Source organism: Leopardus geoffroyi, chromosome A3 (assembly GCF_018350155.1).
Source record: "Leopardus geoffroyi isolate Oge1 chromosome A3, O.geoffroyi_Oge1_pat1.0, whole genome shotgun sequence".
NCBI lineage: Eukaryota > Metazoa > Chordata > Mammalia > Carnivora > Felidae > Leopardus > Leopardus geoffroyi.
This window is the reverse complement of record NC_059336.1, coordinates 3752156-3767670: the sequence shown is the minus strand read 5'-3', so window position 1 is coordinate 3767670 and position 15515 is coordinate 3752156. Positions and strand designations below refer to the sequence as shown.

Below are 15515 nucleotides of genomic sequence, written 5' to 3'. Positions count from 1 at the left end.
GTCCGTCTCTGCACCTGCTGCCGGCCGGACCAGCTACAGGCTTCCTCGTCTCCATGAGGGAGGAGCTGAAGGTGTGCCCGGTAGGGGTTTCGCAAGCCTGCCCTTGGGGCCAGGACTCAGCCCGGCTCTCCAGGGGGCTGCCTGAGGACCCACTCGTAGAGACCTTGGACCAGAAGCCCTGGCCCTGCCAGTCCTGGCTTCCTGGCAGGCCACTCACCCCTGTGACTTGCCCGCATGTCTAAGGTGGGGGCTCTCGTTGCTCTCACCTCCTCGGGCGTCGTGAGGAAGAGGCGATGCCTTGGAGTAAAGCGCTCAGCCCGGAGCTGGGCGCATCGCCATCTGCACGTTTCTATGTGGATAAAAAGTATTTGGTAAGATGTCCTACCAGTTTCCTCTTTGTTTCATGGTAACATCAGGCGTAACTGTTTTGGGGGTCACCTCTTGGCTTATCGGTGACAGTTCTCAGCTCTACCCTCCCCTGCAATCCTGGGAGACCCATGGTGGGGGGTGTTTCTGCATTTGTCCACTGTTGGATCCGTAATGCCGATGTGGTACCCAGCATGCACTAGACTCTGGAATATTTGAATGATGGATGAATGAATGAATGAATGAATGAGTGAATGAATGTTTTCTCTGGAGGCACCTGCTGCTGACAGCCCAAAGCTGTGCGTGAAGCGAGTATCCATGTTATTTCCCCACATCACGGTTCGGTTCTGTCCTTGGCCCTTCGTTGGGGTTCCTCCAGCATTGCCAGTGTGCTCCCCCTACGCCCCAGCCCTGCTTTAGGTGCTGGCCAAATCCAGAGGAACAGCCCTCCGGAAGGTCCCCGTCCCTGTGCTGCTGTCACTGGCTGTGGAACCCCTCTGACCTCCTCCTCTGACCTCAGTTTCATCCCCTGGAGTGGGGAAGCCCCTGGAGCTGTCTAGGGGCTGAGACTGGACCTCTGCCCTGCAGCAAGTCTTGGGTGGGAACAGTGTCCCCCAGTCCCCGCCCTGGCCCTGCCTTCCGGGCATCTGGTGAAATGCCCTCTCCTCTGGGCACCTTCCCAGACCTGGTGATGGGCCACACCCCATGCTTCTCTGTGCCTTTACTGGGCTTTCCTTTTTTTTCATTACCCTCATGCCTTAGAGGAGAGCTGGAGTTGCCCACTCCCCCCCCCCCCGCCCCCCCGCCCCCACACACACTATCTGGGATTGGTGAGAATTGCTCATTAGCACTTTGGAGGACACCTCTGTAAGTGGGAGTCCTTGTGGGGGGGGGGGTGTCACCTCCATTGTCTGGCCCATCAACTCCATCAAGGCATCTGGGGGAAGCCTCCCGGAAGGCACCAGGTACCCCCTCCTGCCTGTCTCCTCCCAGGCAAGGGAGGCTGAGGGCCTGGAGGAAGCAGGGCTGGCAGGGGTAAAACTCCGGAGGGCACCCCCTCCACCCCCCACCCCACCATGGCGGAGTCTCGGAAGCAGGACCTACTGGCCTTCCATATCCCTAAGGGAGGGCGGGCCAGGGAAACCAGCTGCCTGGAGCTGCGGGGGAGATTAGGCCCTGCCTCCAAGGGAGGCACCCTCAGGGTCTCCTCCCCTCCTGCTGGGGAGGGGAGGAAGCAGGACTGGGAGCATTCTTGTTTCTAGAGCCCTGCTGGGGTGGGGGTGGGTGGGCAGTGCATAACTCAGCATCGGGGCCCCCACCTCCCCTGGGCAGGAGGCAGGCAGCAGGAGGCAGGCGCCCAGGTATTGAGACCCCTCCCCATCACCACGCTGGCTCTCAGCCCCTTCTCTCGTGACGTCATGCTCCTCTCGCGTGGCATGATGGGAGAATCCTAATGTTTTCCAACAGATGCTCCAAGAACAGCTTTCAGATTAAAGCAATTGCAAGAGCAAAGATTTTCCTTTTTTCCCCTTTTTTTCCAGGGGGGGGTGGGGGGTGGGGTGGGGGGAGGGAGCGCCCCCAGAAATTCCTGGACATCACCCCCTGCCCCAAGCACGCAATAAACACTGACAAGAAAAAGTTTTTATTTCCTGGTTCAACTTTTTTTTTTCCCCTGGAATATAGACTGAAGAATGGGAATAAACACGAATAAATAGCAGAGCGAGGCCGCGCGCGCCGGGATGCGCCTGGCTGCAGCCGCCAGGCTATTGTCTAACCGCCCTGAAGCCAGCCTGGCGTTGTCCCCCCTCTCCTTCCCTCTCCCTGTCCCTTTTGATTTTCCTTTTTAAAAAGACGCCCCCTCCAGCCCCCTCGCCTGTGACCTTGGCCGCCTCGGATGCTCTGATTGCACGCGCCTTCCTCCAACTTGCCCCCGCGCCGGCCAGGCCCATGGCCGCGTCCGAGGACGGGAGCGGCTGCCTCGTGTCGCGGGGCCGCTCGCAGAGTGACCCCAGCGTCCTCACCGACTCCTCGGCCACCTCCTCCGCGGACGCCGGGGAAAACCCAGGTAACGGGGGCCGGGCGAGGGCGGCCGGGCAGGTGGGCAGGCCGGGGCCAGGTGGCGCTGGGCTCGTCCGCGGCGCCGCTCCGCGCCGCGCTCTGCAATCGGGGAGCCGCGCCAGGACCCGGGCGCTCGGGCGCCGCAGTTCGCGTCCCCGGGAACGCGGCCGGGGCGCCGCGGAGCCCTTTGTCCGGGAAAGAACCGAGCTCCCCGGGCAGAGCCGGGCGCCCCGCATCGGCCCTCCCTGCAGGCTTGGGGGGCGCTGCCCGCCCCTCCGAGGGGCTTCCCTGCCTTGCGTGGCTGACCAGCTGGGGAAGGAGAGTCAGACCTGTGGCCGCCTCCGCCGGCGCCGGCTCGGGGCTCTGGCCCCCTCCTCGCGGCCCCAGCTCCCGCGGCCGGGGCTTGGGCGTCCCCCCCGGCCCGGGCAGGGCAGCGCTCCCGCGGCCACCGCGCCGAGGGGCTTCCGCTGGGCGCCCGGCTCCGGCGGGGCCTGGCCGCCTCTCGGGACAGGTGTGCCCGGCGGAGCCGCGGGCGGGGAGATGAAGGGAGTGCGCCGGGCTGGAGCCCGCTTGCGTTCAATTATTCGGACTTTGCCCACTCCCCCGCCCCCGCCGCAGCCTCGATTGTTTAGGTGATAAATCCGGCCACAAAGGCGTCTATATGGCTTGATTGATTACTTTCCAGAGAGGAAGAAAGGCCTAATAAAGCAGGAGGGGGGTGGGCTGTGCGGGGCCTGTCGCCATGGAGACGCAGGAAGCAAAGTGATCATTAAAACCTTTCTCCACCAGAAGGCAATTTTCACTTCACAGAGAGAAGTCTGAGCTTCTGAAACGTAAGGTTCCAAAAAAGAATCAAGGCTGGTGTTTTGGTATCCAGCCACTGGACGCGATTTCCTATGGGAGAAGCACAGCGTCCCCTCACAGATTAGGTTTTGACGAGAAGTTGCCGTTGCCTTTGGCAGAAGACTTGTTTTCTCTGAATGCGCCCCCCCCCCACCCCCAGATGGGGACCTGGACACGTTAAATGGTGGGCATCAAAAGCTAGATGATCCCTGGGGCTGGGGCGGAAGGCAGGCTTTGTGGGGAGGGATTCCTTCACTTCCCTGCAACGCATAGGAGCTTCGCTCTCTAACTACAGAGAAAGACCTAGTAAAGGCAGCTCTGTGGGCACCAGGGCCCAATTTGACATTTTAAACAATAAAGCCATGCAAGGCTTGTAAGATTTCTTTGTTAGGACTGTTGACGCTGTGTCGTTTGGTCAAACTAAGGTACCAGCCGAGGAAATCCCTCTGCTTCTACATTTGGGAGGGTAAGTTGATTTCCTCGGAGTTTCAAGCGGAGCTGGCCATGAGCAGACCCTTAAGGCTTTAATTAATCCTTTTATTAGGAATCGGGGATTAAGCCTTCGGCACTCCATGATGGATCGGTTCTCTCTGTGTCGGAGATGTACATCCATGACTGTTCCAATTATGGAAGTTGAGTGGCTCGTCACGAGAGAATCCTTTCCAGCTTCTTTTGTCTCCCTGGCAGTAAAAGGAAGCAAACTTGAAACGGAAATTATGGAGGATTTAGCTTTTTGGCTGTCTGTGAGTTGATGCCTCCGTGGGTGGGAACAGAGGGCTCGGCAGGTGGCTGGTGCTGGCCCACCAGGGAGAGGTGGCAGGCTTGGATGATTAAATGTTGCCGTGGGAGGGCAAACGCTGGAGTTAGTCTCTGGTTCAGATGGTCAGAATGGGACCCCGAGAGCAGATGTCTGAGGCGAAAAGTCTAGAGCATGTACCGTTCTGTGAGTGGTAGAACCTTGCTGGAGATATCAGGCAATTGAGTATTTATGGGTTGTGTTAAGCAGAGGAGTTCTGGCAGAAAGAGAATCAGAATCTTCGAGTTGGAAGCAGCCCGGGAGCTGGAAGCAGGCAGGGTGGACCAGGGGAGCATTTTCTATAACTGCCTTGCCTGGTTGCCTTGGCAGGTGCTTGCATACCTCTTTTGATGGGGGACTCACTTCTTTATGGGGCAGTGCATGGTTCTCTTGGGGCAGATGTGTCTAAAAATTCTTCAGGTGGCTCATAGGAGTGTACAAGCCATCAGTCCTGGTGGGGTCCTCTCATGGTGTGTGTTACTCGGGGTTTCAGAGAGTCTGCTCTTCGAGGGCAGTTACCACACCGTTCTGACTCGTTTCTTCACTGGGTTGAAAAGTCCCAGCCCTCATCTTGTCCTCCCTTCAGGACCTCTTCGTTTGTCTTCCTGCCGCTCTAAAGATCTACTCCTGAAAACTGAAGCCGGTGAACCAGCTGTGGAATAACCCAGTACAAAGTCCAGGAGAAGGGTCACCTCCTTTGGTCTAGATTTTGTATTTTTAGAAAACAGCCCAAGGTTGCATTTACTCTCCCCCCCCCCCCCCGCCCCAAATGCTTTTTTTTTTTTTTTTAATTTTTTTTTTTCAACGTTTATTTATTTTTGGGACAGAGAGAGACAGAGCATGAACGGGGGAGGGGCAGAGAGAGAGGGAGACACAGAATCGGAAACTGGCTCCAGGCTCTGAGCCATCAGCCCAGAGCCCGACGCGGGGCTCGAACTCACGGACCGCGAGATCGTGACCTGGCTGAAGTCGGACGCCCAACCGACTGCGCCACCCAGGCGCCCCCCAAATGCATTTTTAACGCATCATTATGCTCTTAGTAAAAACTCAGGAACATTCTCAGAAAGGTAAAATATCCTTCTCTCTCTCTCTCTCTCCAGAGGTTACTTCTGCGAGGAGCATAGAGAATCCTCTCTAGATCTTTCCTACAGGTTCATATCTTCATGTTCCTGGAGAACGGTTTTAAGAAAACACTGTATGTCATGTTCTTCAGCTTGTGTTTCTGCTGCACACTGGGTCTTGGGAGGTCTTGTCCTATGGAACATTTTCATCTCCCTCTCTTCTAATAGGCACATAGTATACCAAGGAATACATTTTTCATTGGATATTAGGTATTGGTGTTCTTTCCAAAGTTTACCCATCAGAGTCAACCTGGCTGTGGATGCCCAGGCAAAGCCTCCTTGTGCTTGTGTGTAAATTTCCCCTAGGGCGTGTCCCATCTGGTGGGATGCCAGGGCCACAGGGCACCCACGTTTTCTTGTCGTGATATCGCACCCTGGAAAATGTGCCGATTGACATTCTTTCCAGAATCTCCGAGAGTGCCCTTTCTCTGCAGGCTTGCCAACATCTGAGGTCATCAATCTCCTTTTCCCCGCACGAAGAGTGACAAATGGTGGCTCATTGTGTTAATTTGTGGATCCTTGATCACTGGTGAGCGCGAGCAGCTTTTTGTGGCCTTATTAGTGCATTAAATCTCTCAGTGGCCACGTCTGTGGCCACGGACTGGGTGGCGGGCATGAACGGCTTTCCCCGAGGGCCCATGCTTCCACTCTCTCCGCATCATTGCTGCGTTAACAATAATGTTGCATCTTCGCGAGACTCTTCTCCGTGAGTCCCTGCTCGGTGCCCACAGGCACGGCCAGGCCTTCTCCCCCAGTTGAGCTGGGAACAAGGTGAGACAGCACCCCGTGACCTTTCATCCTTCCGAGGAGTTCCTACTCGCGGGGAGTTTTGCTAGGCTTTTTTCTGCCCCCTGCACCGAGAAGGTGGTCTGTGACCTCCTCCCTGTCCTCCTCCTTCCCTCACTGTCCCTATCCTGTCCCCTCGCTGGCCTTGCCCGGTGCCCCTTCCTGACCCTCTCTTCGCTCGGATTCTGCTGCGTTTCGCTCTCCTGGCTCCCTGCTCAGCCGTCTCATCCTCCTCCTTGCAGCGGGCACACTGGGGGTTCCTGTAGGGCCCTCTGCTGACTTCTTTCTTCACTCCACACCCCTCCCCCTTTCCCAGATGCAGGAACAGAGTCCCCTGGGACTGCCGTTTGCACCCTTTCTGTGGGGCCTGGCTGTTTCCCCTTGTGAAGCTTCTGCTCCGGGGGCCAACCAGTGGGGGACCTGTGCTATTGGGCAGGTTCCTCGGGCTTGACCCCCTTCACGTTGGTGCCTACTCACTCTCTGCGGTGGGGGCTGCCCTGGGCCCTTAAGATGCTAAGCGGCATCCCTGGCCTCTACCCACTAGATGACAGGAGCTCCCCACCCCCTAGTTGTGACAACCAAAAATGTCTTCAGACATCTCCTGGTGTCCCCTGGGGACAACGTCTCCCCGGAGAGCTGCTGATGTGGACCATCGTTTCCAAGTGTGTATCCGTCACCTGGAGTCCTGTTAAACCCAGCGTTTCTGCTTCGGCATGTCCGGGAGGGGCCCTGGTAACGTGCATTTCTAACAAGTGACAGGGTGGGGCTCAGGTGACCTCCCCTGGGGGACCGCTGAGTCCAGTGCTCAGCCATAGCCTCGGTCTCTGTGCTGACAACTTCTGCGTGTGTGTGTCCCCATCCACGTGTCTGTGCCCGTGTGTGTGACCACGTGGGCCCTGCCCTGTGTGACTCCTGAGCTCCAGCCCTCGGTGTCCCGCAGTCCCCTTCCCATCCTTCAGGTCTCGGGCTGATGTCGCCTCCTGTCCCTCCTTTCTCATTCGCTCGTGGCGCTCTTCACCTCCTGGGATCCCGGTGTGTGTCATCCATGAGGACTGTCCCCCTCTAGGCCCGGAGCCCCGCCCAGAGCTCCCACGCAGGAGGCTCCAGCGAGCATGTGTGGAATGCACGGGTACAAGCACAGACCGCAGGCGCAGCTGACGAGGCTCGGGGCTGGCCAGCGGGACCGGCCTCTGCGCGGATCAGCTCGGGCACGGCCAGAGGGTGGCTGGGAGACCAGCAACGGCTCCCTTCTGCAGTCCTACTTCTGCCTTATTGCCTGGAGGGGGAGAAGCCTTTCCTGTGCCCTCCTGAGCTGCGGGCTGCCACACACGGACACGTGCCAGGCCACTCTCTCGCGGGGTGTCCCGCGCTGGCCCCTCGCTGGTTGCGTCCTCCGTGCTCCAGCGGGCCCCCTTCCCCTCCTCCCAGGAGGAGTGCTCTTGCTGCTTCCCATTTCCCTGCCATCGGCCACCGGGAGCCCCTGCCGCCTTCTGGCTGGACTGCTCGGTACCGAGTCCTGGTTTTCGCTTCCCTCTTTCTCTTCCCATTCCGCCGTTGGTGGGACGGAGAGTTTTCCAAAGCGTAAATGTGGTCTGGTCTCTCCTTTGCCTCAGCCCTACGGCCTGGTGGCGACAGGGCAACGTGCCCCCTTTCTCCCTGGTGGTTCTGCCACGGTCCCCCCGCCCCCCGCCCCGTCCCCCGCCTTGCTCCAGTGCCCTCCTCCCCGAGTCCTGAGTCCCGGGGGTCTCCCTCTGGCCCCTCGCAGAGTGTCCGCATGGCCTAATTAGGAGCGAAACTACGCGGTAATAACCTTGCCAGCTTCTTCGGGCTTATTAAAACTAAAAGCTAGACGCGTTAAAAAAATATATGGGGTTTAAGAACTTAAGAGTTTTTGTCTGATGATGAAAGCAGTGCACATTCCTTACCGGAAAAGATTGGATGCTTCTGAAATTTCTGTTCCCCGGCCCTTCTCACTTGAGTGCAGCACAGAAGGCCACGACCGCGGACGGCTTTGTCGCCGGGGCCTTCCCAGGTGCCCGCACGAGGAGGTCAGCCGCCACGGTTTAGGGTCCCGGCTTTCCCCCTCCCCACCCTGCGCCCCTTTTGATCACGTTAGCCAATTTCCCGCTGTGTTGTCACTCTTTGAAATGATCTCACTGATGTATTTGACAGCCTAGTTTATTTTCTGTCTCTCCCTCAGTCACTAGCTACCTGTAGCAATTGAAATCTAAGTTAAATAAATGAAAACGAAAATTTCCTGGCCCCAGCTGCACCGACCACGTTTCAAGAGCTCAGTGGCCACATGTGGCTGGTGGCTGCCATACTGGAAAATGCGGATCCAGAACATCCCGTCCCCAGAACGTTGGGCCAGCACTGTTCTGAATGGGAAGCCCCCTGAGGGCAGGGCCTTGCCCATTATCCTCTTGGTTATGCCGCACTTGGCTGTTTCCCAGTGAATGTTTGTTGATGGCATTGAGTCCACCCGAGCTGGTCGTGGCCTGGAGCTCTTCTTCTGGAGGGACCCTTGGCCTCCCTCAGTCTGATCTTCTCATGTTCCTAAAGGAGGACATCCAAACAGAGATCATTTCTTATCCGCACAAGATTCATTTATTTCGACTCAGTGAGCTTCCCCAGAGAAGCTAAAATGTGCCATGTTGGGTCCTTGCTGGGTGGCCGTCTTCCACGAAGACAGCAATGCCATCCAGACAGATACTTTGCCTGGAGCTGGACGGGTGGGTCCAGGTGTTGGCTTTGCCACACGCAAGCCCAGGGACTTTGGACAAGTCACCTCACCTGTCTGAACCTCCATTTCCTGTATGTCACATAGGGGTAGTTATTGTTCCTGACTCCCGGCGGGTGAGGCCTACTGAGCTGTTGTCTGTACCGGCGAATGCATTTTGAGACATTGCTCGTTGCTGTCTCAGCTCTGAGGAGACAAGCGTCTCCCGACATCCTCGGAGATGGTTCCGTCTTCGGTGAATAAGGTCAGGAGGCAGTGGACCCTGTGAGGAGGGCAGGAGGCAAAGGCCCGCGGAAGGCCTCCGCGTCAGGGCCGAGCTGTCAGCCTCTCTGTGCTTCATTGTCTGCAGCTGTGACTGTGGGTCAGCCCGTACTGACCCGGCGGGGGCTGGTCAGGACCCGGGGCCCCGCTGTGTCTCAGGAAATGGCGATCAGAAGGAGGAGGAAGGTTCTGGTTCAGGTTCAGGTTCAGGTTCTGGTCTACCTGGGCGCTTGCAGTGGCTTGCCCTGTGGATGGGCTGGCTCTACCCGTCTCTTCCCACCCAGCCGTTGTCTCCAGACCTCACCTGCCCTTTCCCATAACCACTGTTTTCCTAGGGCCGTTTCTGCCTCTGTGGCTTCCTCCCTGTCCAGCCCCCGGGTCCCCTTCCTCACACGCTGCTCTCCAGCTGCCCGCCAGCCCCCTCCCCAGACTGCGGTCCATCCAGAGTCCCCTCGCCTCCAGGTCGCTGCCTCTGGTCCTATAATTCTGGGACAGCATTTGGGTGGTCTTGGAAGAAGATGCGAATACGTATTCTGGGGGAGAGAATGGTTCACTTTTGTGAGTTTGCCTGGCAGGCTCTTTTGGGAAGAGGGCACCCAGGGCTACCACAACACCCCGTTTTAAGACCTATGCTGGAAATCCAGATTTTGATGTGAAATGTGATTTTTATTTTTTTCAACGTTTATTTATTTTTGGGACAGAGAGACAGAGCATGAACGGGGGAGGGGCAGAGAGAGAGGGAGACACAGAATCGGAAACAGGCTCCAGGCTCTGAGCCATCAGCCCAGAGCCCGACGCGGGGCTCGAACTCACGGACCGCGAGATCGTGACCTGGCTGAAGTCGGACGCTTAACCGACTGTGCCACCCAGGCGCCCCGAAATGTGATTTTTAAATGTTGTCAAGTTTATCAGTTAGGGATCAGTTTGGCTTCACGTAACAGGAAAGCCAAGTAGAGCCCTGGCTGGATTAGGATCGGGGTTTTGGTCTAGGGAAGCACAGATAGCCCACTGGCTTCCTGGTCGCGGGTTGAGGGCTCTGTGATGTCCTGGTAGCTGCTGGTTACAGGGTGGTTGCACCTCTCGCAGTAGGTACACTTTCTGGGCAGGACGAAGGGGCTGGGGACAGGTTGAGGGGTGTCCGGCTGCTGAGTCATGACCCTCCTTTCCTGGGAGCTGTACCCAGTGACACCTGCTTACGCGTCATCGGCCAGAAGGGTTCAGATTGCCACCAGCAGCTGCAGGGGGCTGGGGAACGCGGGGCTTTGGTTGGTTGGTTTTGTTTGTTTTAGGTGCATGGCTACCCTTACCAAGAACCGGTGAAGAAGGGGGTAATAAGAGTGGCTGCGGGTCATCAGCTGCGGTCCCTGCCAGGGCAGCCTAGAAACAAACAAAGCCCCAAGCCGAACCACGCACATCTGGGGATGCATGTGGCCCGCAGGCTGCCCTTTGAAAATTACATAGAAGGCATCTCGGGAAGGCTGGAGCAATTATTATGTTTCATGACATTTCTTTAGCGAGAAATTAAAGGTTGGGAGTAAGATGTGTGATCTAAGCCTGAACATTATGTCCATCCAAATTTTATTTGATAATATTTGTTCGGGGTACAAGACTGACAAGGTCACTGGCCTTCACGGAGCTGACAGTCTGGTGAATTATTGATAGCTGGAGTGAAAATGTGCTCGTCGTCAACTCTGTTTTCTACACGGGGCCATCACACTTGTGTTTCACTTTCCTCTAAACCCTGGAGGAAGCACCAGAGGGCTGGGGAGGCTGAGGACCCCACCCCGGGGCACACTCGGCGGCAGGAGGGGGGGAGGTGGTGGAAGCTTGAATCCTGGTGAGTTTGATGCCCCACCCACACACCTGCCACGCCCACTGCCTGCCTGACCCACCCCTGTCCGCTGGGCTCACTCCCTGCCCCACCCACGCAGCCCCCCCACTCACCCTGCCCCACTCACCCCTGTCCATCCCAGCCACTGCCTGCCCCGCCCACTGTGCCCTGCCCACCCTGCCTGAGCTGCCCACTCTCTGCCTGACCTGACCCACCCGTGTCCACTCCGCCCCTTCCCTGCTCCACCCACCCTGCCCCTCTCACCCCTGTCCATCCCAGCCACTGCCTGCCCCACCCACCTGCCTGCCCCGCCCACTCTGCCTGCCCTGCCCACCCGGCCTGTCCCGCCCATTCTCTGCTGGCCTCTTCATACACCTTCCCTGAAGGGCCTCAGTCTTTGACATGGAACAGGTGCCTCTGCTTCGTCCCTTTCCTGGCTCAGGCAATCCATCTAACAGATGTATATGTATCTGTAGTCACATAAACACACAGACAGACATACTCCTCCATTTCCCAGTCCATTTAACCAGAATGGCCACCAGGACGAGATTTATTTATTGAAAGTCAGGCAAGGTGATGGCAGAGACTCAGCCGATGGCTGAGGCGTGGAAGGTTTTATCTTTAATGGGCTGGGGCGGTGTCCCTGTTTGTTAAAGCAAGTCATTGGATGGGCAGCTTGGCATGTCCCTTCTCCAGTGGGCACCGCATTAAGTACACTTTGACATTGATGAGTGGGCAGTCACAAAATGAATCTGCCAAGACCCCAGGGGAGGACGGGAGCTGTGGCTACATGGCTTAATAAATATATTTATTACGCGTTGTTATGCAGCTGTTTTAAGTGTAACACTTTGTTAAAGTCACAATCTTTGTCAATACTCTTACTGATGAGTTGCGTTATTACTTTATTTTGGGGGGCCGTTACTTCTTGGAAGTTTGTGTCTACGTGCAGAAAAATTTTTGCCGTGTTGTAATCACTAGCTCAGGGGATTTAAATAAAGTCAGAGAGATGTGCCAGAAATGATCTTTTTTGCTTCCCTTTGGCAGGAAAACATCGTCCCGGGCAGCGTTAATTCTGGGATGACTGTGTTTCTGCAGCCACATGAGTCAGGTTGTCGCTGACCTTGGCATGTTGGTCAGGGTCTTTTGTGCAAAGCTCCTGAGCGTGTGCGAGCATCAGGACTGTCTCAGCACCTGGGCGCCGCTCTGCTGGGGTCGCCTGGCCCTGCCCCACGTTCTTTATTTTTTCACTGGACTCTAGGTATGACCGTGGAAGTGGGCTCTCCAGAGACAGTGGTGGTGTATGATCTTCCTTTAAATCAAATTAATTTACGTACAGAAGAAGACGGCCTCAAAACATTATAAAGTAGCTGCGGTAATGCCCGGAAACACGAGGAGACACAGGCACGGCCGAGGTCACAGAGGGGGCGTAGGTTTCGGGGAAAGGGGGAGATGCTGTATGTTATCGTCCTGGGCTTGTGACCCTGGTTGGCATTTCTCCGTCTGCTGCCATATTGAGCACTGCTGTGTGCAGGGGGGACGGCGTGGGGGGCGATGGAAACACGTACTGCCTGTCCTGGAGGCTCACGGAGGCTCACGGTCTGGCTAGCGACGTAGCACGTCAACGAGTTCGGAGCGACAGGTTACCTGCGTAATAAGCCCAGACCCCTCACGTTTGTCTCCTTCTGTGCTGCTTCGAGTTCGTTCCCTCCCAGCGATCGGGGGTCTGCAGCATGGAGCGCTCACCGGCGAGCAGGCGTCTGCAGGGTGGCAGGTCCAGGATGGGCGCTGGATGCAGAGCCAGCACCTCTTTCCCGCACGCGCCGCATCCTCCGTGGGCCCAGCAGTGGTGTCTTGTGGCAGGTGGAGACTCACGGGGGGCCTCTTCGGTCTCCTGCCTTCACTTCCGGCTCCGTCTGTGAGGACAGGCACGTGGGCGGCGTGCTGAGCAAGGGATGTACACTCGGCCCCCGGTGGGCGGAGCGAGCGGGGCACACGTGGACGCAGGAGGGGTGGGGAGTGGGGGCCGTAGCGCAGACCCCACGGTGGGCTCGCTTCCCCTCGTAGACCGCCAGCGCCCAGAGACCGCGGGCTCGGCCGGCTTGACGTCGCCATCCCCTGCCGCGTCTGACATGGCGGGGCTGACGTGGGGACGCTGGCCGACAAGGTGTGGGGGGGGGGGGGATCGGGCGGGTCCGTGGGCTCTGGCGTCAGGCTGCCTGGGTCCACGTGCCTCTCGGCCTCGGTTTCCCTGTCTGTAAAATGAAGATTGCTTGTAGCGCTGCCTACGGTGAAGGGTGGCCGTGGGGACCCGGTGGGTTGGTTTCTGTAAGGCGTTGAGCAGGGTGCCCGTCACTATGGACAGGCTTCCCCTCAAGGCGTCTTGGTGGCCCCTGAGCATTTTGGCCAGGGACAGTGGGGAGCCCTGGTCCTCTGCAGCACTGAGGCTCTGACACCCACGTGTCCCACTGGTGCCCTCACGACGTTGCAGGAAGAGAGGTCACCACCGCCTGGTGAAATCAGCTGTTCCTTCCCGCCTTCTCACCCTGGCCCCTGCTCGTCCCTGGGGCTGGTTCACAGGGTCGCAGGTATGGGAGGGACACTGCTCCGGAGGCCCCGCGCGCATCTTTCCATTTGGGGAGCTGAGCTGGGGGAGTCAGGATGTAACAGGGCCAGGTCAAAAGGCAAGGTCGCAGGCTGAGTCACAGCCACAGCTGGGGTGCCGGGCTGAGAGCCCCGGGGCTGATGCTCAGTGCTGGCCTTGGGCTCAGGAGGGAGCATGTGGACAGAGGGGACCCTCCTGTCCCTCTTTTTTTTCCCCCCCTCCGCCCCCCCATCCTCATGGGTAGCTGGTTCTGCCTCAATAGGAAGCAATGAAAGACTTAGGGATAATTTACTATTTTGTCTCCTTTTTTAGTGGGATTTAATATCTCCAACATGGAACAAACGAGGGGCCTGGCCTGGTGCTTCGGTCCATCCGGGCAGCCCCTCTGGTGGGGGCACAGGCCCTCTCCCGTTAGTGTTCCCCGGCAATCTCGTCTTTTCCTTAAGGTCATTACTGCAGACACTGGTGGCATCTTCACGTGACAACTTGCCTCTGATGTCTCTTTGTGCCTTCTGTCTATTAGGACTGGTGTTACCCGCCGTTGTGTTCTCCGCTCCAGGACAGTCCTGCCCGGAGTAGGCGTTCAGGGAACCTGGCTTTTTATGTTGAGTATATGGTAATGACACCCATGTCACCAATGGTGTGGCTGCCATTTGCGGGTAGCCACGTGCAGAGGTGAAATTGAGGGGCAAACGTCTTCCAAATAGCAGCAACAAAAGGCCATGACGGCTTTGGGGTGTCGGGGTGAATGGTCTTGCCCTTCTGGAAATCCCCAGAGCAGATGACCGAGTGTGAAGGGCGGCCGCTCAGAGTGCGACTTATCGGTAGTGCGCGTTGCTACAAAGAAGCCTACAGATTTGTTAATAATTAGTCTCTGTGTGGTTTTTAAAATTAACTAACGACAGTTTATTCCAGGGGGATATTAGCACAGAGCAGCTGTTCTCTCAGGAAAATGCAGGTTCCAATCAGTCGTTTTGTTTCTGGTTCCTTTTTCTGACCCTGGGCGGAGCCGCCGTTGGCACTTGCTTGGTGAGCCCGTTAGCCAGGGGGCAGAGGTCGTTTCTCCCACGGGCACCCAGGAGCCCAGCCACCAAACATTTCACGGGGTGAGACATCGCTGGTTGCGGAGAGGCTGTTGGGTGGCTCCTTTCCCCAGCCCAGGCTGTCACTGGAAAGGACAGGCACAGAACACGTGCGTGACAACATCGGGTGGCTCATTGCAAGTGGGTGCTCCCCTCCACGTCCCCTCTGTCCTCCCTCCCATCCAACAAACCAAGTGCTCTCTCTTAGGCCAGGTGTGATGGCAGCATGGGGACAGCGTGGACAGCCGAGGCGGAGGCACCGCCCCATGCCCCTGGGGTAGTCTAGCGGGGGCTTCGAGCTGGGACTGGAATATCCCATAGGCGAATACTAGTCACGCCGAGGTGAGATTGCCCTGGTGCTATGAGGGGGCCTGCAGGCTGAGGGGGCTCAGGGAAGGTGTCACTTGAGTCGAGAACTGAAAAGTGGGTATGAGTGATGGGAAAGGCAAGGTTTCCTGGGTGGAGAAAATGGCCCGTGCAAAGGCCCAGAGGTAGGATGCTCAATGGGTAAAGTGAGCCAGTGGCTGGAGGGGGGTGGGGAGTGCATGTCAGCATGTGTGCGCGTGTGTGTACCCGCGTGCAAGGGAGGGGGAGGCGGTGGAGAGCTCCAGGCGTCCAGCCTGCTTTCCTTGTGCTCGCGGACCCCTGTGAGGGTTTTTGTAGGTGAGGGACCCTGGCTGCATGTGGATGGGACTTCCCTGGGGAAGGAAGCCTGGAATCAGGCCTCACTGCAAGGATTGGGAGGGCCACCTCCGCGTAGTCCCTGTCCCCCTTGGGAAGCTTGGGGACTGTCTCAGCATCGGGGCTGGGACCGTGGTCAGGGCACATGCCACCTGTCCTCCCCCGCGACCCAGTCTCTCTGGCCTGCGGTGAGGGGTCTGTGAGCCCATATTCACCCCCGTCTTCCCTCTGTGGGTGCTCCAGAAACCCTTCCCGTGTCCCTCATGGTGGCTTTTCTCCCACGTGCCCGTGCACAGGATGCTGAGCACAGGCTCTGGCGGGTGCCTGTACTGTGCTAAGCGGGAGGAA

General features: G+C 57.7%; 1 protein-coding gene across 5 annotated transcripts in view; it reads left to right on the top strand.

Moving 5' to 3' along the window:
* Positions 1-1918: 1918 nt before the first annotated feature.
* Positions 1919-15515, top strand: part of PHACTR3 (phosphatase and actin regulator 3) — a 214912-nt gene continuing 201315 nt past the window's right edge. For 3 of the 5 annotated variants that reach the window (XM_045444073.1, XM_045444070.1, XM_045444069.1), the window contains exon 1: positions 1920-2431. In XM_045444073.1, coding sequence (XP_045300029.1) covers positions 2314-2431 — 118 coding nt within the window. In that variant the 5' untranslated portion in view covers positions 1920-2313. Of the gene's footprint in view, positions 2432-3587; positions 3734-15515 lie in introns of those variants that run through there. The other 2 variants (XM_045444072.1, XM_045444071.1) reach the window with 2 other exon arrangements.